Source organism: Catharus ustulatus, chromosome 5 (assembly GCF_009819885.2).
Source record: "Catharus ustulatus isolate bCatUst1 chromosome 5, bCatUst1.pri.v2, whole genome shotgun sequence".
Classification (NCBI taxonomy): domain Eukaryota; kingdom Metazoa; phylum Chordata; class Aves; order Passeriformes; family Turdidae; genus Catharus; species Catharus ustulatus.
The window spans coordinates 1,012,009-1,034,274 of record NC_046225.1 but is presented as its reverse complement, the minus strand read 5'-3'; the positions used below and the strand labels follow the sequence as shown (position 1 = coordinate 1,034,274).

Genomic DNA, 22,266 nt, shown 5'->3' with positions numbered 1-22,266 from the left:
TTTTTCCTTGTGCAGTTCAGAGTTTGCTGGAGTCTCTTCCTCATTGCAAAAGCCGTTGGGAATGGGCAGAATCGTAAAAGCTTATCAGCGAGCAGTAACTCTCCCCTCTGGCTCCCCAGCTCTGTTACGCAGCGCTTCACTCCGGCGAGTTGTAAATCAGTCCTTTATTTACGCCAAACACCACTTTCCCTCTCTGCTCCCCTCGTCCTCCCGAGCTGCAGAGCTGAGCAGCCGGGCGGTGGCAGCATCCATCTCCCGGGGGAGCTGTGCCTGGAGCAGCCTGGGCACTAACTCCGAGCTCACTCGCTGCTTTGCGCTCCTGCACGATGCAGTGCCAGTGTTCGGTGCTGCAACCGGAGACCCGCAGGAGGAATTCGCCTTGTGGTGAGCAGAACAGATGCTGGCACTGGGTGCAGCCATTAGGGATCCCTGCTGGTACTGAACTGGTCTTGTTCTTCCCGAGTAGCTGGGCAGAATGTTTCCGTGAGCTGCATCTGCCGGCGCTTTGCAGGCGGAGCAGAGTTGCTGCTGGCTGTGTGTGACTCTTGTTCAAATCCCATTGACACATAATACCATTTCTAAAAATGTTTGGCACTGATCTAATCATCAGCCCAGAGAGGCCAATTACTAAAGCAGTTCATGGTTTTTCACCGGAGCGTGTTCTGTCAGACCCTGAAAATAGGAGCCAAATACTTTTAAATTTTTTTTTAAGTTTGTTTCTAAAATATTGCAGCAGCAGCAGCCACGAGGATGTGGATCTAAACAAGAAGTGCCTGAAAAACCCTTTACCTTCCAACAAGGAGCTGGTAAAGCAGGCTCAACCAAAGGCACATCTCTTTCAGAGACCCTAAAATTATTTCCATCCTTTCTTCTCTCCAGTTCATGTGTGTCTTCCATGGGATAGTTGTCTTGCTGCAGTGCTTCACCAACAGGAGTATTCCAGTTTTCCCGTGAAGATTCAAGGGAAGATTTTCTTGTTTCACGTGACTTTTTTTTTTTTTCTTTTTAATTTTTTTAACTCTTATTTAACGGTATTTGAAAAATTCCAGGGGCCTGAAATAGTTTCCCTGTGCAAATTGGTAAAGGATGTTTTCTTGCCAGGTTTTGGCCCACAGAAATCCTGTGATAATCTGAGAAGGGCAGAAAAGACCAAGTCAAGGGAGGTGGCGCTTGGAGTCTAATCACTAAACTCCTGCGGATTAGAGCCGGGGCACTGTGCCAAGGCGACCCAAGCTCTATTCCTGGCCCTTTAAACCCCCCAGCTCCTTCACATACACGTTTCAGGGAAAGCATCAGCCTTGCTGATCAGTGTTCTGGCCCTCTGGAGTTAAAAAAGCACGGCTGGTAAATGTGATAAACCCATTCCAGGCTGGCAGGGTGGTGTTCCTGGGAGCATGGGGTGCTCAGCACTGGCAGGGTGATGCTTGGGAGGATGCTCTGCTGTCATGGGGAGGATGAGCAGGCATTCTCCCAGGGGGATGGCAGCTGGTGGATTCTCAGCACCGTGTCCCTTGCAGGCAGTGGAAATTGCTCCCTTCCTTTCCCTTTGTCCACTCTGCCACACTGCTGCTTCTCATTTTCTCCATGCCTGGGCTGATGCTGCCCAGGCTGGAGGAGCTGGCCTTGGGACGTGGTGTTTAGGCAGGGCTGTGGGACACACAGGTGTGTTACACGCCTGCACACGTGTGTGTGCTCAGGGAATGGAGCTGGATGCCAGGAAAAGTACAGACTTTACAGAGGAATAAACCTCCTGTGCTTTGTGTTTGGTCTGGAAATCCAGTCCCATCTGTTACAGATGTTTCCAGTTGAGTTTATAGCAAGGAGCTACTGTGCTGCTCTGCAGGAAAAAACAATAAAAAAAGGGTTGTGCCTTCAAACCATTGCAAATAGGGGCAAGGGTATCCATGGAATATGTTCCCTTCTGTTGCCTAAGAAAAGATTTGTAAATAGTCTTAAATAATTTAATGGAGAGCGGAGCTTTCAGGGGCGGCTGGTGTGTGCCTGAGCGCTGGCTTGGTGTGCTGTGCTGGCAAGGAGCACGTCCCACCCCTCTGCACCCGGCAGCAGCTGCTTGGGGAATGGCACCTTTCCTAGCTCAGGGAAATTTCTGCTTCAAATCCTCTGGCTCCTGGAATTCAGGCAGAAACAGCCTGTGTGAAGGAGGAGCTGGCTCTGGACTAGACCTAAGCTTGGGAGTCAATGCTCACGTACATTTGCGGGTACGGTGCTTTATTTTTTACTGCCATCCAATAATCCAAATGAAAAACATGTATTTCCATATGCTTTGGTACTGTGTTTCAATCTGACCTATTTTTTTCTTCTTTGTTTTTATCTGTGCCATGTTTGAGATTTGTTTTGGGAGTTGAGCTGTGGGCTAAGAGCCGAGGCTGAGGCCAGCAGTGGGTTATAAAGGTGCTTGAGGTGGAGGAAAACTTGACAGAGGTGGGAGAGTGGCTACTGAGGTACTGCTTTCATGAGATGAGACTCTGGTACTTCTTTTTGTGGCTGAGTCTTATTTTTTTATTTTCTTAGGTAGCCAGGCATTGGCATGCGAAGTAGATGTCCTAAGGAATTCTGAATTCTTGGTATTTATCTGTTCAGTATTTATAATGCCCTGAATTTGAGTATTCCTTTAAAATAATCTGCAAGTGTTTGCTGCTACTGCTCTCAGAGGATCTTGAATGGAAGGAATATGGATGGGAAGAAGTTTTGAAGGCCTTGTGTCTTACTCTGAACCCAGTTTGTGCCTATTCCCCTGAGGGAATATAAGGAAAACGTGTTGTTTTATCCCTGATTTTTGGTATGAAAACAGGTTACCAGCTTGGTCCCAGTTGTATTAACATAGAAAGCTCCCATGGCGACTGCCCAGTAGTGAGCAGCAAATGTGTACTTAGCCTCTAAGGAGATTATTTAACACAGTTCCAATTTTGTTTATTATTATTATTTTATTATTTTTGTATTTGCTTGTCAGGAGTGGATTTGCAGATGTGCTCTCGGAACGCAGGCAGGATCTGATTTCGTGGGGGGAACACAGCAGCAGGAGCTCTGGGCAGCTCTGTGGAGGCACAGCTACGGCAGAAGTGGAATTAGGAGTCTCTGCTGTCCACAGAGGCACATCAGAGGTGGAGAGAGGAGGGGAAGGACAGCAGCCACTAAAACCCTTCCCCAAATGGATGAATGAATGGGTGACACACATAAATGACTGCTGTGATGATCTGACTTACTGTGGCTCGGTCTCAGGATAATCCTCATATGTCAGATTTCTGTAAGGCCAGCATGTGACACAAAGCTGGGCTCCCAGCAGACAAGTGTGCTGTGCTGCTTTAGGGGCTGGCTGGAGCCGGGGCTGTGTCTGTGTGGGGTGTGCCTGCTCGTCTCCCTGCGCCTGCCAGGGCAGCTCCAAAGGCAGCCTGCGATCCCACCAGCTCTTGGCCCTCGCACAGACAGCCCAAGCCTGCCCGTGTGGCTGTGCTTCTTGGAGAAAAGAGAAGGGAGAAAAGCCAGACACAAGAAACAGGAAAGCCCCCAAAGACTTGTAGCTGGGATTACCTTGTTCACACCTGTCACCACTGATGTGCTCTCAAGGTCAGAACTGGAGCTGCGTGAGGCCAGCTTAAAGCAAGCGCCATGTGAAAGGAGCTCTATGAAGGAACAGCAGGCACTGGAAGGAGGACAGGAGTGCCCACAGGAACATGAGCAACAGCTTGCAAGTTAACCTGCCCAGGTCTTGGGCTGGTTCAAACAGCTCGCTCCAGGAGAAGTCTGAGCATTCCTTTTTTCTTTTCTATTACTATAGGATGGAGGACGAGGCAGTACTGGATAGAGGGGCTTCCTTCCTTAAACATGTTTGTGATGAAGAAGAAGTGGAAGGTAAGAGATTTGGACTGCTGGGGAGGAAGGGTGTTTGCTTTGGTGTTTGTGTGTAGGATGGGCACAGTCGGAGGGCAGGGAAACAGGGTGCCTTTGGTTTGATCCTAAAAGTGACTGAAACATGGGTAGGCTTGTTCGGGGTGGAAGTGACTTTTTAGAGAAATCCTCTCTTTCAGTTCAGGGCTGAGCGTTGTTCCATGCTACTGGCACGCACTTCCCCTTCCCCTCAAGTCCTGTTTGCTGTGTCTTGCATAATGGCTGTGAAACACCAGAGCTGATTGCTTTGCTTTCCTCTACCAACTGAGTTTTGCAATGCTCGCCTATCACTGCTGCAGCTGGGAGCCTGCAAGTGTGGAGGCAGGTGGAGAAGCCAAGTGGAAAAACCAGCAGGATTTGGAACAAGTGTCAGGGTGGACTTAGGGCGGAAAGGGAACATTTGCCTGGGTTATCCTTTGTGCTCGGGAGGCATAAAGAGAAGGGGTTTCCCCTGAAGGAGAACTCTTTAACAGAGAAAACAGTTTCCTCACTTTATAGGGAAAGAGTAGACTCCCTGGGAAGTGTTTCTGTGTTCCCCCTAACTAAAAATGTTGTGAAATGCCAAAGGTAAAAGGAATTTAAAGGAGTTTGCTTCAAGTTTCTTCCTGGAAAATGATGAAGCTGATAGGAGTGAATTAATGGCAGCAAATCTCTTTTTCTCACTTTCTGAGGATTGGTTGTCTGTGGGCTTGATAAACTAGAGGGGGAGAAGGAAGGGAGACCAGGATAGGGTAGGGCTTTACCTAGAGGGGAGAGGATTTCACCTTGCAGCACCCTCCTTCCCCTCCTGACTTCAGGATGTTATTTTATTCTAACTTCTTTATTTGCAAACAAATGCCTGTGGCTTTTCAGTTGAAAATGTTTTGAAAGGTGTAGGGTTACAGCCATGTCATTGTGACCAGTAATGGACAGAGAAGAATCCAGCAGTAGGAGAGAAAATAGTCTCTAAAAAGAGGAGTTAGAACACTTCCAGCAAACCAAGCCAGTCCTTTCCACGAAAAAGCTTGTGTTTTCTTCCTCTCTGGGATGAAGTAATCTGTGCTCAGCCACTGTAAATCATCATATTGCGTTTAATGAGGCTATTTGCTGTCTGCAGGGTCAGGTTTGTATTAGCCTTTTGCTTGTGGAATAATTGCTACTTTGGCACAGCAGAAACATTTGAGAAGGGAGAGGAGAGGATATTTTTTATGTTTTACTGTCTTAAACGTTGCCACGTGCTGTTGTGATGTGCAACAGCCGCGTGTGATGCTCCAGGAATATAATGCAAGTGGTTGTTGGTGATGAGTGCAGGAGGGTCCTTCTGTCTGTCTGCAGGGGATGTGGTTTCTGCTTGAAGTAACACTTGTGGCTGTGGTGTGTTTATATCCTTCCTTCCTTCCGATGTGGATATCCTCATTTGCTTTAGCTGGGCTCACAGACCAATTGCAGCTCATCTCACTGGGGGAATGAGGAGAGGAGGTGAAACAAATGCTTCTAATTGTACACGACAGGCCTCTGGAGCTGGAGCTGCTGGGCTGAGGCTCCGCAGAGCCCCGGGGCTGAGCACCAGCTAATTCCCTCGGTGGTGCTAAAGGCAGAGCCGTGATTCCTGCCAGGCTCCTGGGAGCAGCCCAGCTCAGTCACCCCAGGACCCAGGGTGGGATCTGGCAGGGTCACAGGGCGTGTATGGAGCATGGATGGGTCAGGGATACACTTCTCAGCCACTCTGCTCTGTGCAGTGGGGCAGCCTGGAATTCTCAGCGTGCCTGGCAAATCTGGGGCACTGCTGCAGTGCCAGTAAGCATTAAAGGCTTTGACACTTTGAACAGATCTTGTTTGTCTCCATGTTTCCAGCCTCAGTGGTTCTGCCGTTCTCTGTGTGTCCTCAGCTACATGTGTGTCTGCACAGAGACCTGTGCATGTAATGTGTGTGTGTATCCACTGTGCACCCCAGGTGCAGTCATGGTCTGCGTGTGTGGGATGAGCTGTAGGCTCAGAGTGGCTGTGGCTGGAACCTATCCCACTCCAGCCCCTGCCACAGGCAGGGACACCTTCCACTTAGCCCAGGGTGCTCCAAGGCTTGTCCAACACTTCCAGCCACAGCTTCTCAGGACACCCTGTTCCAGGGCCTCCCCACCCTCACAGGGAAGAATTCCCTCCCAGTATCTAATCTAGCCCTGTCTTCTGTCAGTTCAAGATCCAGTGGAAGGTCTGAAACATCAGGTTGCAGACCTTTGGCTGGCACTTGGTGCAGATGCCTTTAAATCCCCGTTAGATTCCTGCACTTACAGTGGGGTGTTTTAAAGGAGGTGAGCATCTGTCAAGAGACTTAATTTCACTAAAAGTGAGCGGAGAGGAGATGGCTTCTTTTCCTTCTGAGAGGGGGAGTTGTAGCCTTTATCACAAGAGATAGGGCAGTAGAACTCAGGGATTCCCTGGCAGCAGGAGTTAGCAGGACAGAATGGGAAAAATCTCCAGCAGATCATTATAATATGCCTCAGAACCAAGCTGCTTTTGCTACTTGGTAATTGCTTTGAGTTCAGAGGGGCTAAGAGAGAATTTTGAAGGTGCTGCTTTGAGCATCCCTCTTTGGGGTGTTCTTTGGGAGAGGAAGATTGTTTCTTTGTCAGTGATGCCCACAGGTAGAGTGTGTGGGATGGAGATAGCAACTGCACAACCACATCACCCACTAATTGGATTATCTAGTGGTGCAGGGGAGAGGGAAGGACTTGGGTAAAATGGGCATTTCTGGTCAGGAAGGTGTTGAGACATTTTTGGGGGGGACAATTTTCCCTTGTACCCTTGCTGAGTAAACGTGGCATTTACAGAAACTGTACATACCTGACAGAAATATGTCCCTTGGGCCTGCTTCCAGGGATTGTTTAGTCCGTCTCTCAGGTGGCACCTCAGCCTGGTCCTGCGCTGGAATGTGTCGCTGTGATATCAGCTGTTGACATTTGAAAATTACTCCACTCCAGCTCCTCCCTGCTGCCTGGATCCATGAGAGGGCTAGGTGATGGGTTTGGTACATGTTAGTTAGGAGGAGCTGCTTGGCTGAAGTGACCTGGCGAGACAGGGGATCTGCCTGGGTCTAGGGCAAAGCAAAGCAAGTACAAGTCAGCTTTTGGGGGAAATCAGGAAGAGGCACTGCAGGAGGACCCTTCCCATTCATTTGGAGCACTGCACGTTCCTTTCCTTGAAGGTAACACCGTGCTGCTGTAATGCCCCTGCCAGGAGTGCCGGTATGTGTGACACAAACAGATTACTTAATAACCGATTTTGCAACAGGGGAAAAGTAAAGCTCCACCTTATCCTGCGAGATAAGGTATTCTTGGCTCTCTAAGCAGAACTTCCCCCGGGCCCGGTGCCACCCTGCCTCCCTGCTGGGGTGGAGGATGCTGGACTGAAGTCTGACAGCTCCACTGCAAAGCCCAGGGAGTGCTCCGTGTGTTAGGAACGGGGAGCAGCACTCCTGTCCTGCCTTCCAAGTGATGGGCAGCCTTCAGCAGCACCTCTCAGCACTGCTCTGCGAGGGAATTCAGGACCATGTGCTCTTGGGGGAAACGTTTCCTGGGTCCTGTTAGCATTGTGGCATCTACTGCTGCTCTGCTGCTAGCTCTGCAGGCACGCTAACTCAGGCATTTTATAACAATGTTCCATAACCACTTGCTCTGTTTTAGCACTTTCCTCCTCCTTGCTTTCTATTCTGGAGCCGGTTGTGTCATTGCACTTTGCTGGTAGAAAGCTGTGTGATGCCATAAGCCCGAGATTAGTCCTTGATGGTTGGATCAATGAGGAGAGAGGTTAAAAGGGCAGAGATGTGAACTGTGAACATCTCTACCTATATTAACAGCAGGCTGTTGGTGGGAGAAATGAGCTGTATTTGCCCATATATTTGATTTCTTTTTCTCCTCTCATCCCTGCTGTTGTTTTTGATCCGTGACTGCAGGCAGACCCTCCTCCATTTTCAGAAGCAACCAGATGACCTGTTTCATATCAAAGTCTTTAATTGCTTCTGAAATAAATGTGATGTAAAAATTAATCAGTAAAATCTGATCATAGAATGTGCTCATCAATATTCTTTGGTACCTTCCATTTATGTGTAGATGCAAACCAGGCTGTGTTTTGCTTCAGTAAAACTAAACTGGGCTTTACTCCTGCAAAAGCCAAACTCAGAGGACTCAGGCAGAGCCTTTGTGCTCTTTCCATAGAGCAGCTGCACAACTTTCCTGTAAGGCTGATGAGGCCCTGGCACAGGGTGCCCAGAGAATCTGTGGTTGCCCCATCCCTGGAAGTGTCCAAGGCCAGGTTGGACAGGGGCTGGAGCAACCTGGGCCAGTGGAAACTGTCCCTGCCCATGGCAGCGACTGGAACTGGATGAGCTTTAAGGTCCCTTCTGACCCAAACCATTTTGGGATTCTGTAACTTGGGAATGGCAGCTGGAGTTTGGAACCCAATGCTGCTCCACACAGCTAAGTAAAAACAAGACAGGTGGTTTAGACCTCCCCAGCTTTGAAACACTGTGATGAAAGATTTCAGGTCTTCAGATTCTTTCCAGCTTTATTTCCCTGTGGCACTTTTCAGGAGCGTGCTTTCTCTTGGCAGCATCCAGCAGGTCATTGCCTGGAGTATCGTTCTGGTCACTGCCACTCTTTCCTCTGCTGTCAGGAGCCAGCATTAGCTCTGAGGTTGCTGGGTGGGATGAGGAGGGTTTTGGTGCCCGCCCACTCCGTGCTCAGTGAGAAAAGCTGCAGTCTGAGTTCAGAGGGTGATAAACTGGCTTTACATAAGGCAGCGATAAGCTGGCTGTGCAGGCAGGAGAAGTGGAGAAAACGTTGTGAGAGCAGCTGAGTCAATAGCTGGCATGGTCAGCCCACGGTGAAGGAAAGGTGGTGCTTTCTTTTCAGTGGTGATAAGTTTTGTGCCAGCATGTGCTCAGTGTGAGGTGGAGGAATGTGTTTCCATACCATTCTGACAGTGACTCGTGTTTTCCCAGCTCCAGTCAGTTTGGAATCACAGGGTCATTTAAGTTGGAGCAGAGCTTTAATATCATCAGGTCCAACTGACTGGAAACCATCATCAGTTCTCTGCTCTGGCAGTGAAACTCGTTTTGTTGGGGCCCATGCCAGTCAGAAAGGTGGCCCTCACATGGCACCTTGCAGCCTTGGATGGGAGCAACTGCTCTCATTTCAGTCAGGATTCAAGTCCAGGCGTGTTTGACCGTCTACTCCCATCTTCCTCTGCCCAACAGCTCTTTTTTTTTAAGGTACTGGATGTAACAGATCAGCATGGAGACTGAAAATCAGATAGAGCCTCTGCAAACTTGTCAGATATGAGTCCCAGATGTGACCCTTCCTGGATTTTTCTAGGATATTTAAAATGAAAAGGTAACCCAAAATGTGTTGGGGAGCCTGGGTACCACAGCAGTGTTGTTCTCTCTCATACCAGAACTGCTGGAGCTGGGCTTAACCTGGAAACTGGTGCTAGGGTTGTAAGTTGCTGGTCTGAGCATCATCCCAGCCTTCCTGGAGCCCTGTCCCTTCCTTTCCTCCTGGTGATATTCCTACTCTGGTTGCAGAATGCAGGGCGAACTTTCACGGAGACTGAGAAGGGACCCAGGAACTCTTGGCTCCCTGCAGGAAGTGTGTGCTGCTGGAGGGGTGAGGAGCCTTTGTGTGAGCATTTTCTGTTTGCATTCCTTCAGGGTGCCCTGCTGGCAGCAGCGTGGCCTTCCGGGAGCCCTGGCTCCGGCCACCTTCCATCAGACGCCTTTTCAATCAAAATGCAGCCTTGCAGTCAAGGTTTGAGCCTTTTCCCAGAGAATGGAGGCAGCTTCTGATGCCTTAGTCATCACACCACAACTCTTCTCTTGGAGCAGGATCTAAATCCTGCCTGCATCTGTCAGCCTGAGAGTGTCGAGTACAGCTCGGTACTTAATTCATTCAGTCTTGGTAATTAAAGGAAATAGGAAAAGATTTTCAGCCAAGATCAGTTCTCTTGAGTGGTCATTTGGAGCAGTTTGGAAGGGGACATAATTTTAAAGGATGCCAGAAAATCTAAAGGTACCATACTTCCCAAGAGCTAGATCCAACAGTCCGACACAGATCCCCTTCTCTGCCCTGTTCCCCACAGCCCTGCGTTCTTCAAGTTTTCTTCAACTTTTTTTTTCCGTTGAAGCCAAGTAGTTCTGGCCAGATTAGATCAGATCACAGCAGGACAGGTTCAGTGGCTTTTATAACCTCTCACAGCACCAAAGAATAGAGAAAGAAAAGCAGCTTACGGGGCTGTGGGTAAGAGTCTCACAATGGCTTATGTAAAGCTCAGGGAGAATACCCCCACCACATGTTCATTGTTCTGTCTGAACAATGCCCACCCCTTCACTCACTGCCACCCAGCTGACTGACTTTGCTACAGCTACACCAGCAGCTTTCTAGGATCTTCAGGAAGACAATTGAAGACTTGGATTTTCTTTTTGGTTGGTTTTTTCCCCTGTTTAGCTATTTAGATATTTTCTCCTTGAATTTATGTGACCTCTTTTGGAGCCGTCCTGTTGCTCAGATCAGATCTAACTCACCTTTTACACATGCTTTGCTGGAGTGGCCTCTGAATCTTCTTAGGAATCTGGCAGGTCCAGTCTGGGTCATGGATCATCTGTTTGGAACAGAGGAGTGCAAGCTTTAGACAAATGGCTAGGAAGACTTCCCTTCTGTCTAACCACAATTTTGTTACATGGGAATGCTTCAGATCCCATGCTGACTTTTTGAAGATACTGATGTGCTAGAAGCCTGATGTTGCAGAAGAAGAGAAAAAGATCTCCAGTTGCCATACTGTCTTCCCCTGCACAGCTCATTCCCTGCCCCTCATCAATGACTGTGAGCAGAGATGTGAAGTGCAGTTATGCAAATGCATGAAATGATCTTTGCACAAGTTCCCTGTTTGGCTAAAGAACGGCATCTCGCTGATGGTGATCCTCACTTGTGTCTTAGCCATGAATTTGGGGTTCTTCTGATGGAGCTGGCAGAGTGAAAGAGATCCCTGATGTTTTGAATCTTGTTCCTTTTTCTTTGCTTTGTCTATGGCATAGTAGCTCAGGATTGTCTCTTCTGAAGCCTCTGTTTTACATTTTGCCCTTTTTTGTCTCTCCCTTATGGCATGCTCCTCTCCTGCTGGCATTTATCAGATTGTGAACCTGCTACTCAGCCTTATGGTGTTCCCATGGGCTGATGGGTTCATGCTGACCCTTTTCCTTGGCAAACTGCCACAACACACAAGAATTGGTTAATTGCATACTACTGTTTGTAGGAGAAGGGACTTGGATCTGGTCTGTCTCCAGCTAGTGTGTTTGGTTTTGTTCAGACTTCCACTCAGTGCTCAGTGAATCCCTGTGCTGTTTCCCTGACTGATGGATTTTTACTTGCATGGAAAATCAGTCCCTTGAATAGCAGTGTGCTTTGAAAACCCTGTGGGGACCAGTGGGTGAGCCTGGGACTGTGCCTGGGCAGCCTGTCAGAGGATGGCTTACGGTTTGGTTTTCCCTGGAGAGTCAGTGTCTGTGTCCATGTGCATGACTGGCCCCTCCACAGTGCTGGGGAGCTCTCTGTGTTCCTTGTTTCTACCACAGCTGGTGAGAGCAGTGGGCATGGGGTGTCCTGCTGGCTGTGCATCCCATGCTGGGAGTGCAGGACAGTTTGTGTCCTGCAAGGTGGAGCTGTCAGGGTGCAGGTCCTGCCCCTCTGCTGCTGCCTGTCAACCTCCCCACAGCCAGGTAGAGCTAAGGGCACCCAGCACGTGATGGCGTGGCCTTCTGTTCTTATTTCTTGAGCTGATTTGAAACTAAGCAGGGCTTAGTTTGGGACTTCCTTAGCGCTGCTTTTAGTATCTCCCCTTTAAAATGGATCATCCCCCTGATTTATTTGTCCTTCTGAGCCCCGGGCTTTTTTTATGTGTTTCAGTTTCTTTGATTCTCTCACAAAATGAGAAGCACATTGTCCCACGAGCTCCAGGTTGGAAAAGCAGCTGCCCTAAAGCACACTGCTCTGGCTGTGGTCCTGGCAGCGTCCTGGCTGCTGCCACCTGTCTCTGCAGGCTTGGCTGTGTGCTGGCACCTCCTTGGGCACAAAGCTGGCCCATCTTCTGCTGAGGAAGCACCTCTGGTGTGGCTACAGAGCAGATCTCTAGATGCTAGATGGGGGTGGCCACCCGAGGCTTTCAGTTCCACCCTGGGGTAAGACAGAGGCTGGGCTGTGAAAACAGGCTGAGAGGGTCCCACCTTTCATCAAATCACAGAGTGGTTTGGGTTGGAAGAGACCTTAAAGGTCATCTCATTCCAATCCCATGCCATAGGCCTCTGAGTGATGTGTCTGGGGCATCCTGAGCAAAGCCATTTTTCAGGGGGTCCAAAATATTTGGGCAGAGCTGGTGGGGAAGATTTTGGCTTTGTGGCCACCTGTAACCCCATGGGCCTGTTGCAATCTGACGGGGTTTACTGTGACTCTCCCTGTTCTTTGCAAAGGAAAAACAAGGGCTGGGTAAAAACTGCTAATGCTCAGCTTATTTTCAGTCCTTTATTCATCTTTAATATCAGATTTTAATCTTGTTTTCTTCTAAGGTGCTGGTGTGAGATTTTTTATGTGCTGGTCTTACCACGCTCTGAGTCTCAAGAATCCAGTCATGTGGAAAGGATTCCTTCTTAGATGCAGCAGGCAGACTTTATCCTTTGATCCCATAACTTTCAGCTCCTTTCTCCAAGTGACTGAGTTTTGGTTTTGCTGAGCAAAAGCTATTCCCTAGTACCCTGTTTTAAAAAGAGCTCGTGCTTAAAAATGGAGTGGATCATAGTGAAGTGATCTCTCAGAATGGTTGTGGCTGGAAGGGACCTTAAGGATATCCAATTCCACCTCTGCCATGGGCAGGGACACCTTCCACTAGACTGGGTTGCTCCAAGCCCTGTCCAGCCCAGCCTTGATGATGATGATGATGATGAGCAGATATTCCTGCAGGCAGGGAGGGAGTGCTGCACTTCACAGAGCCTCAGCTGGGTGATGCACAAGTGAGTCTTCATCAGTAAAACTGATTCAGGGAGTCTCCTGTGCCCAAACTCCACATCCGGGTGCTGAGTCATGAACTGCTGTTCCTCAGTAGCTCTCAGTAAAGCAAAAGATGTGGTTTCAACTGAGTTTTTCCAGGAGAACCTCCCTGATGATGAGTGCTTTCTGTGTTGCTAAGAATCAGATTAAATTATTCTGTCGTGAGCATCTTCTGTGGCCACAAAAGTCAGAGATTTCAGCTGCAGTCCCAAGTGCAGCCAGAGGATCATGGATGTCCTGGGAGAGCAGGGAGGGCTGTGGGAGCAGCCCCTCGGCAGGAGCTGTGCTGGGTGGGTGTGCAGGGGAGCAGCTTTGGGTTACCCGATCCCTGCCGTGCCTGGGTGTCACGTTTCGTTTCCCAGGCTGTGGTTCTCATGGGAAAGGCTGGGTTCCCCCGGTGAGTCGGAAATGTCCCAGGAGCCCCGTGCATTGAGAGTATGTGTCAATTGTTTCCTTCCAGGCGCTTTGGGAAGGGAGCCTAGAAGATTATCTCAGCGTTTGGAACAATATAAACAGATGCCAAGCACTTCAAGTACACGGAGAAGGAAAATGTCTTGCTTGGCCTCCCTGAACAGTCTGGGGGAGGAGCAGGGGGAGGCACAGCGAGGAACATTAAATAAGTCTCTGCCTTCAGACTAGGGAAAAGCAGCAAAGAAATGCAGATGTTAGCCTGTGTATATACAAGTGAGTTTCATATTACCCAAATCTGTGCTGTGCACACGTGGTCCAAAGATTAAAGAGATTGTCCAGTTCTGTTGGCAGCATATTAAAGTATTAAGAGTGCAGGCTCACCATGATGTGTTTCTATTATCAAGCTGACCACAGAATTCAAGTGATTCAAAGGGGAATGTTGTTTAATACAGATGGCTTTTGCATCAGGCTTTTGGATAGAGTTTTGGGTGCGAGAATCCCTTGGGCAGGGCTACCACTGCCCTGTCTGCCTGGGGTCAGCCCCACCCTCCAGCTCCTGCTTGTGCTCAGAAGAGATCTCCCCTTCCCTGTCCCTGTGGCACTCAGGCCATCTGCCACCTTAAAGCTGATGTTTCCAGTTGCTGGAAGAGCTTTCTGGGTTTCCTTTGGCACGCAAGAGCTAAACTGGATCTTCACGTGTTGCTCTGGGAGGTCTTTGTGCTGCCCTTGTCTGTGTGGCTCTGCCCCTTCTCTCTGTGGTGTGATCCTATTCCTCAGAGATGGTGATTCTGGCAACAGGCAGCAGACACAGGACCCTGTTCTGTCACTGCTCCACTGCCAGAGATTGAGCCCTGCTCAGCTCCAGAATCCTCTTTCTTCCATCTCTGGGAGTGTCAAATTGTTGTTGGCAAATCAGTTTGTTACAGAGATTGAGTATTTTGTGCATTCATTTTCAGTTGTTTGGTCACCAAGATTGGATTTATCATAAGGAAGAATTAAGAGACACATGTTTAGTTTGTGGGTCATTCATTGAGATAAATTTGTCTCAGCCTGTTCATATGAAACTCTCCATTTGGCCACTCTGGGATGGAAATGGGAAACCAAACTTGGTCCAAAGTACAGAATCCAGCTCTCATCTCTCAGGAGTTGCTTTTGTAAGAGCTGCTTTTACAGCTTACAGTGAGATGTCTGAATGATCTGGGCAGAGAAGATGGCATGTAGGTGCTTTCTGTAAGCACAGGATATTCATCCTGAGCTGGCAGAGTGCAGAAAACCCTGAAAAGAAAACATTTTGTCAGACCCAAAAAGGCACAACCATTGGCAAATACAGTTGGAGCGCTTTAGTTTGAAATCCAAGTCTCAGTGCAAGGGCATCCTTGGGACTTACAGTCAACATATGAAATTTGGCACTTCCTCTGTTACTAGCTAATTTTCCTTTTTAAAGTGTCAAGTAGAAGTTGATAGGAACCTCTGTGAGTAGTCCTTCCTCCTCTGGTGTGCTATAACAACACCCCAATGGTGCTTAGAGCACGGGACCTCTACAGTAGCACCTGTGTAAGGTGCCTAATGGTACTTTGGCTCTTGTTATACAGTGGGCTGCACAGTCAAGTGATGTAGATTTTATTGGTCTAAGCTCTTCAATTCAGCTGAATCACTCGGTATGAGGTAGTTGTTCAGCCAGTGTATTTGGTAAAACAAATGGAAAAATTAGTGTAGAATGTGTTTGAGAAGCACTCTGTTCGATATTACTAAATGAGTGTGATGGCCTTCTGTGGGGTTTATTTTTGTATTTAAATGAGTCACAAGGACAATAATTATCCTAGTCTGCTCTGGCATGTGCTCTCAGAAATGATGGGACAAAAATACTTCTCCAAATGGTAGCTACAGAGCTCCAAGCTCACATCTGGAGACAAGTAAAACAGGACTAATTATTGTTAGGCCAGCAAGGAGGGATAGATCACTTGCCTTGAGGAGTGAAACAGGGATAGGACAAAGAGTAATGAGTTCAAATGGAAAGAGGGGAAGTTTAGGTTAGATATATGTATCCCTGCACATGTGGCAGGGTTTTGGAATGAGATGGGCTTCAAGGTCCCTTCCAAGCCAAACTGGTGCCCCAAGTGCAGAGTGCTGAAGTTGATGTTTGTGTGCTTGTGTTCCCCAGGTCACCACACGATTTATATCGGCGTCCACGTGCCCAAGAGCTACCGGCGCAGGAGGCGTCACAGAAGAAGAGCTGGGCACAAAGAAAAGAAAGAAAAGGAGAAAATCTCAGAGAACTACTCGGACAAATCAGACGTAGAGAACGCTGATGAGACCAGCAGCAGCATCCTTAAACCACTCAGTGAGTACTGGTTCCAGTTGTCACTCAGTGCAATGTCTGTTGTCTAGGGATCTGCTCACAGAGGACAAAACTTGATCCAGGAAAACAATGGTCTCACGTTGCAGGGTTGGAGCAGTCTCAGCCAGCTGCTGTGGGATAGCTGCTGTGGCTTGGAAAAGGCACAGGCCAGAGCAGACATTTCATCCCTCTGTACCCCTGAGTTGGCCCTTGAGCAATTGCCAGGCAGGAACAGGCCAAATGTTTAAAAAGCAATATGACACTGTGTGTAAAGAGATAGCAAGCAAGGGCAAGGACTGAGCAGTGCCTAGGGAGATCTGTTGCAGCTTCTGCCCTGGCTCTGGGACGTGCACACGCTCTGGAATTCCAGCACCCCATGGGTTAGCACCTGTGGTGCCAACAGCTTTTTTCCCTTTGGTAATGAGCCAGCTTTAGGTTTCGAAAACAAAAAAAAGAATCAAATGGAGCTTTGCTCTGTGTCTGAGTATCTGTCAGGATTGAATATCTATATATTGACAGGCAGGTGAAGTCCATTTTGGATGCCCTGTGCCTCTATTCCCACCAGAATTGTTAAGCAGAGGACAGAGACCTTTAGCTAGTGCCATCACTGTCACAGGGTTGTGTTCTTCTTGCTGTGTTCTCTGTTGGCCACAAGCTTGTCCTGAAATGTGGCTGCTTTGGTAGGAGCAGGGGGGAGATGGGAAGGCTGATGGGGATGCAGCCCAGGATGTGATACAGCTTGGATTGTTGAGGTTAATGCCAGATGGTTGCAGCTTAATTTCTAAGTGGAAAATTGCTTCCTGTGTGAAGAGATCCATACAACTGGATCTTGGATTGAAGAAATACATTAATTTCTCATTTTGAACTGGTGTTGCTGGGTAGTTGCTGTAGATAAGAGAGTAACATGGGGCAGATCAGTTTGTCTTTAGCCTGGTTACTGTCTTCAGAGAGCAGCACCTGAAAAAGAAGGCAAGTCACAGATTCCATTTGCTCTTCCCAGCTCTTGTTCCCTGGTTGTCCCAAAGAAGGTTTTTTGTCAGCGCTCAGAAACCAGGAGTTGGTTTTACAGTTGAATAATTACCCATCTTCAAGAACTCAAATGTTCCAAACTTAATTTTTGTGTTTATACCTCTGTTCTTCAGCATGCAGGTGACAAGGCTTGTAGAAATTCCTTTTTCACTTGTGAATGTATCATATCCCAGAGGAATTGTTCCCATGGACTAAGTGTACCTATGTTTGCAAACCCCTTTCTTCTGTCAGGTTTTCATGTCCTGCCTTTCATTTTGCCCATCCTTGTGTCTGTGTCATTTGAGCAGGGGCTGGTGGTGTTTTTCCTCTGCTGTAATATGTTCTTATCTGCACTTACACCTGCATGTGAAAATATGCAGTCTTTCCACCACTCTCCATCTGCAGTTTTCCCTTAGGCTTTCCCACCCTGACCTCTTTGAACTGCAGATTCTTGGAGTGGAATCGCATAAGTATTCCAGGTGTCCCATGCAGTAGCATTCATACCCCATCACTGGGCCCTTTTCTCTGTTGTTCACCGTCTCAGGTATCCAGATACTTTTCCAGGTCCTTGCAGGGACCTGCTGTTTCATGCTGCTGCCCAGATCTTTTTACGAGCTGGCTCAGTTAGCTTGGAACTCTGCAAAGGAGAGGGGCAGCTCAGATTACTGTCTGGAATTACAAGTTACCTCATATCCCGGAGTTTTTCCTCTTCTGAAACTCTTGTCTTCAGAGCTGACCTGAATTTTGTGTTTCCCACCCTTTCTTTTGCTTTCTAAGAAGCCTTTCTCTTCTCTCCACCAGCTGTGTCACACAAGTGTGTCCGACAGAAGCCCATTTCTCTCCAGGCAGCGTGTACCAGCTTAGGCTGCTGTCCAGTGCTGGCAATCCTGGCAAGAAAGCTCAGTTAGAACCCTGGGGTTTTTAATCTTCATCCCAAAATAGGCATTGATTGAGGGGTAGATGGCTCAAATTCTGTTTCAAAAGAATATTATAAACTAAGAGCTGGGCAATACTGCCCAGTAACTTTGATGGAGTTGGGAGAAAGCTGCAATGAACTGTATTAGATATATTTAAGGCAGTCAGTAGGGAGTGTGGAATATCAGAAGCTGAAATATGCATGGGGGCTGTGTGGTTTAAAACAAGCTAATTCCAATCTGGCGTGAAGAAACCTCTAACATTGTGAGTTTTGGTCCAATATGTCTCAGTTTAAGAAATCCTGAATTTATAGAGCTCCTTCTCTTTGTTGATTTTTGCAGTTATCTTCTTGGCTAGTATTAGACATTGTCAGTTCAGCTTGGGTACAGAACTGGTGGTTTAGTTTGTCTTCTAATACAAGGACAAGTGTATAGAGCTTGGTTTGCAAAATCTTTAATAATGTAGTTGTTCAAATAATTTGTAGAAATTCAGGTAACGACTCGATTGTCCTGTGTATTGAGATCTTTGTTTTTCCTGAGCAGAAACTTAAGCCACTTGTGGTTTGGTACATCACTTGGATTTCTTGGTCTGTCCCTAAGGACCACAAGTCTAAGCTTCAGTATCTTAGCTGAAAATGATTTCTCAGCTTCTTGGATGAAAACTCTGCAATTAGACTTTGACCAAGTCTGGGTTTGACTCACTGGGTCAAGCTGCTCACAACAACCAAACCTGATGGGACATGTCCATTGATACCAGCAAGAGAATAAACAGGTCCAGAAATGCAAATCTTCCCTAGAAAAGTTTTGTTCCCCTTCCAAACCAGTCTGGAGGTGCCTCTGTGTTTGGGAGTTGGTGCAGTCTGGAAATGCCAGTCCTTATTTTTTCCCAGTCTGTGTCCAGCTGAGCCAAACAAGCCAGACTCTGGTAGTTTATGGACAACCTTCAGCTCTCTCATCTGGAGGGATCTGGGCAGATGGAACCTGTACAGGTATGTCTTATCCTAAGGAAATGATTGCTTGGGAACCAAGCCTCCTTTCCACCTCCAGACAGGATACTCTGACAGACGGAGGAGGAGGCAGGAAGGCAATGTTCCCTCTCAGAGCCCTTTCAGGACATTCCAGGCCTGCAGGGCTGTCTCTGCTCTCAGGGAACGTTGGCAATCACACCCTGCTTCTCAGGCAGGACTGCAGACTATGACAAATCCCTCTTCCAGGTGAAACATCCCAGCACCTCCTTTAGGCAGCCTAGCCTTGCTTTCCACTCGGGGCCAGTGAGGAGGAAAAGCTTTTCGGGCTCTGCCTCATTGGTGCTGGTGCTTGTGTCAGCACAAAGAGGTCGGTGTGGTTTGCTGCTACTTGCAAGGGATGAGACAAGGGAGGAACAAGGAAGGCAGATGAAGTTTCTCTGAGTCCATTTCCCTCTTCCTCATTCTTTACTACAGGTGTGCAGAGATTTTCCCATGAGGAAATGCATTTCTACTTGATCTGGCAAGGGGTTTTTTCTCATTGTCTGGTTGCCCTCCAAGTCACTTTGGCTCACCTCCCTGGCCCAAACCCAGGTGCTGCAATACTTTACTGACTTTTCAAAACCACTTGTGGGTCTGACAAATTCTTACTGCCAAGGAATAGAATTCTCTTAGTGCTTGCAGCCCTGAAGAGAGTAAAACCGCTCAGGTGTCAGAATGTTGCCATGTTGATAAATGTAACAGCAGAATCTAAATTTTGGAATACCTAAAAGCAGGGATAAGAGGACCCATATGAAGAGAGATGGGAAGGATAATATATCAAAGCTTTGTAAAGGTTTCCAGTTGGCTCAGAGAATTCCTCTTGCACCCACCAGCAATAGCTCTTGAATGATTTAGTAAAAATCCTCTCTTGAGCCCTCAGATGTGGGTTTGGAGGAGCACTTCTCATGTTTGCAGAGGAGTGATTTCATTAAGGTGCTGTTTGGGGCTTGGGCTGCCTTTCCACATGGAGTGCATCTCTCCCAGTGAAGGTGAGGTTTTGGCTGGGTGGATCAGATTTGCACTTGAGGCAGGAAAATTTCTGGTCCTGCTTTCCCAGCTTGGAGTGCCTGCTTTGCAGGAAGAGTGCATTGTGGACAGTGTCCCATTTGACAGGTTGCCCAAAGAAGTGGTGGATACCTCGTCCCTGGAAGTGTTCAAGGCCAGATTGGACAGGGCTTGGAGCAACATGGGATAGTAGAAGGTGTCCCTGCCCATGGCAGGGTTTTGGAATGAGCAGATCTTGAAGGCTCCTTCCTACCCAAACCATTCTGGGATTCTGGGATTTCCAGTGAGCCCTGCCAGTCTGATTGGAACAGGCCATTCATAAAAAGATCAAATTAGTTCAACAAGGATATTTAGGCATCTGTTTAGGAGTGCTCAGGCTTGGTGTCTACCTTGGAAGTTCATTAATGGAGGTGCTATAAATAGCAGGAGAGAGCTACAGGATGGAAATAAATGAACCTGCTTAGCAGAGCAGATGCAGCACAGTCAGGGCTGTGCCAAGAGGCCTCTCTCTGTTCGTGTTACTGGATTTTTCAGCCATCCCGTTTCCTTCCTGACATTTCAAGACATGGGGTGGGATTTTCCAAAAGCTTTTAGCCCCAGCTCACCACGGTGAGAGCACTGACAGTAATTGAGAAATACCAGGCAAGATGGCCAAAGCTTAATTGTTTTTGTACTGGCATTTTACATAGAGAAAGTGGTCAGGGAGACTTTGCCATAAATAAAAGGGAATTTTTGTGTTTTGGTCTTTGAGAACTGCACAGTAGGCTCTGGACTGGTCCCAGGTGCTGGGGTCAGTTCAAACAGGCCTCCTTCTGCCCCTCCAGCGCTGCAGGGAGCGTGCTGAGGTCCACTGTAGTACAAGTGCAGAGGTAAATCAAACACAGAGCTAATTAGCGCTTGGCTGCAGCGCGCCCCGTGCGCAGCTGGGGGCCTGTCGGAGCGGCTGGCAGGGCTGTGGCCGTGGCAAAGGCCATGGGAAGGTGCTCGGGGCAGGCAGGCTGTGGGCAGGGCACAGGTGAGGAGGTCGGCCCTGCTGCTGACACAGCCCTGGCTCTGCTGCGTTCCCACCCTGCGAGCGGCGTTGCGTAAGCCGGGACAGACCTGGCTGCATTGCTGGGATCGCTGGGATCCTGTGTGCCTGCCTGGGTGCTGCTGCCTGCCCGGGCTCTGCTGCCTGCAGCCCACCCTGCTCCCACGGCCTGACAGCCACAGGGGCAGTGCTGTGCCCTGGAAGGGACCTCAAAGCCCATCTCATCCCAGGGACACCTTCATTACCCAGGTTGCTCCAAGCCCTGTCCAACCTGGCCTTCTTCCAGGGTGTCCACAGTGTCTCTGGGCACCCTCATCACCCTCACAGGGAAGAGTTTCTCCCTGGGGTCTGATCTAAGCCTGCCCTGTGTCAGTGTGGAGACAGGAGGATGCTGGTGGTGGCACTTAGGAGGACTTCTTGAGGTGTGGGAACGACAGAGACTCGTGTTGGAGGGGTACTTCCAGCAGCAGCTGGAATGGCTGCCTTCATCCCTTCCTTGCTCCAACTCTTTTTCCAGGAGAGGGTCAGGATGGCATTTTTCTTGTTCCTGTGGCCTCACTGCAAAGCCCCCACCTCCCACTGAGGCACTTGGGACGTGGTGATCTGAGGCTGGGTCTAGATGTCACCTAGCTAAGGCAAAGGCTTTCCTTTTCTTCTTGGCAAGAGTACAGGCTTTCACTTGGACAGCTCATTTTAAAAAATGCTCTTTTTGCAGCAACCCTTGCCTGAACTTGTGAGGTTTTTTTTCTTTTTCACTTTGACTTGTGCATGTGCCAGTCACATCAAGGCTTGTTACGAACACTTGTGTCTGTTTAACACCGTTTGCACTTCCCTTGCACTGAATGTCCTTCTCCTTTAGGTAAATGCAGAACATACAGCGTGGAGCTTTCATTCCTTGCTTGTGACAGCTTGGAAAGGAGGTCAGCTTTGGACTTTTTTATTAGCTTGCACAATCCAGATTTCTGGTGGGCGTGATAAAAGGTAGAGCTAAATTTCTTCCCTCCTGGGATTTGTCCTGAGGCTCCCAAACACAAAACCAGCAAGCAATCTGGCTGTTCAGGCAAATGCCGAGTGCCTCAGGTACAGGGGATTAATTCTTTTCCAGCCCAGAAAGGTCTGGGAGATGGGATTTTCCCCTTCAGGGTAATTTCTGAGGTTGTTTTTCAGACTGAGGGCTGGGGACAGAAGCAGTTGTCCCTGGATGAGTTATGTGCACTGCCTGATTAAGTTTGGGCATGGCTCAGGTACCTGTAGGAGGTGGCACGTGGCATCTGCACTTCCCCTGCCACCAGCTGCCTTGGGCAAGTCCTGGGAGCTGCTGTTGGAATACTTCACAGGGGCCTTGTGCAAGGGAAAATGCATCTCACCCTAATGCAGCAGCATTCCCACACTCTGTCTTTGTCCTTCCCAGCCTCTGAAGTGCCACCAAAGGTCCTTTGGAAGGGACTGCTCAGCCACAGAAACCAACCCAGCCCTATGCAGGGAGGCTGGTGGGTGCCTCAGGTGTCATGCAGGATCCAGAAAGAGTGTTGTATTCCCAGGATTTCAGTGTTCCTTGGACTGTGATGATGTCAGAGTGGTG

The 22,266-nt window shown here is 48.5% G+C and overlaps 1 protein-coding gene across 4 annotated transcripts in view; it reads left to right on the top strand.

Annotated features, from left to right (window-relative positions):
* Nucleotides 1–22,266, top strand: part of SLC4A4 (solute carrier family 4 member 4) — a 106,555-nt gene that overhangs the window by 14,105 nt on the left and 70,184 nt on the right. For all 4 annotated transcript variants that reach the window (XM_033061270.2, XM_033061274.2, XM_033061271.2 and 1 more), the window contains 2 exons: nucleotides 3,797–3,870; nucleotides 15,544–15,723. In XM_033061270.2, the coding sequence (XP_032917161.1) occupies nucleotides 3,798–3,870; nucleotides 15,544–15,723 (253 nt within the window). In that variant the 5' untranslated portion in view covers nucleotide 3,797. Of the gene's footprint in view, nucleotides 1–3,796; nucleotides 3,871–15,543; nucleotides 15,724–22,266 lie in introns of those variants that run through there.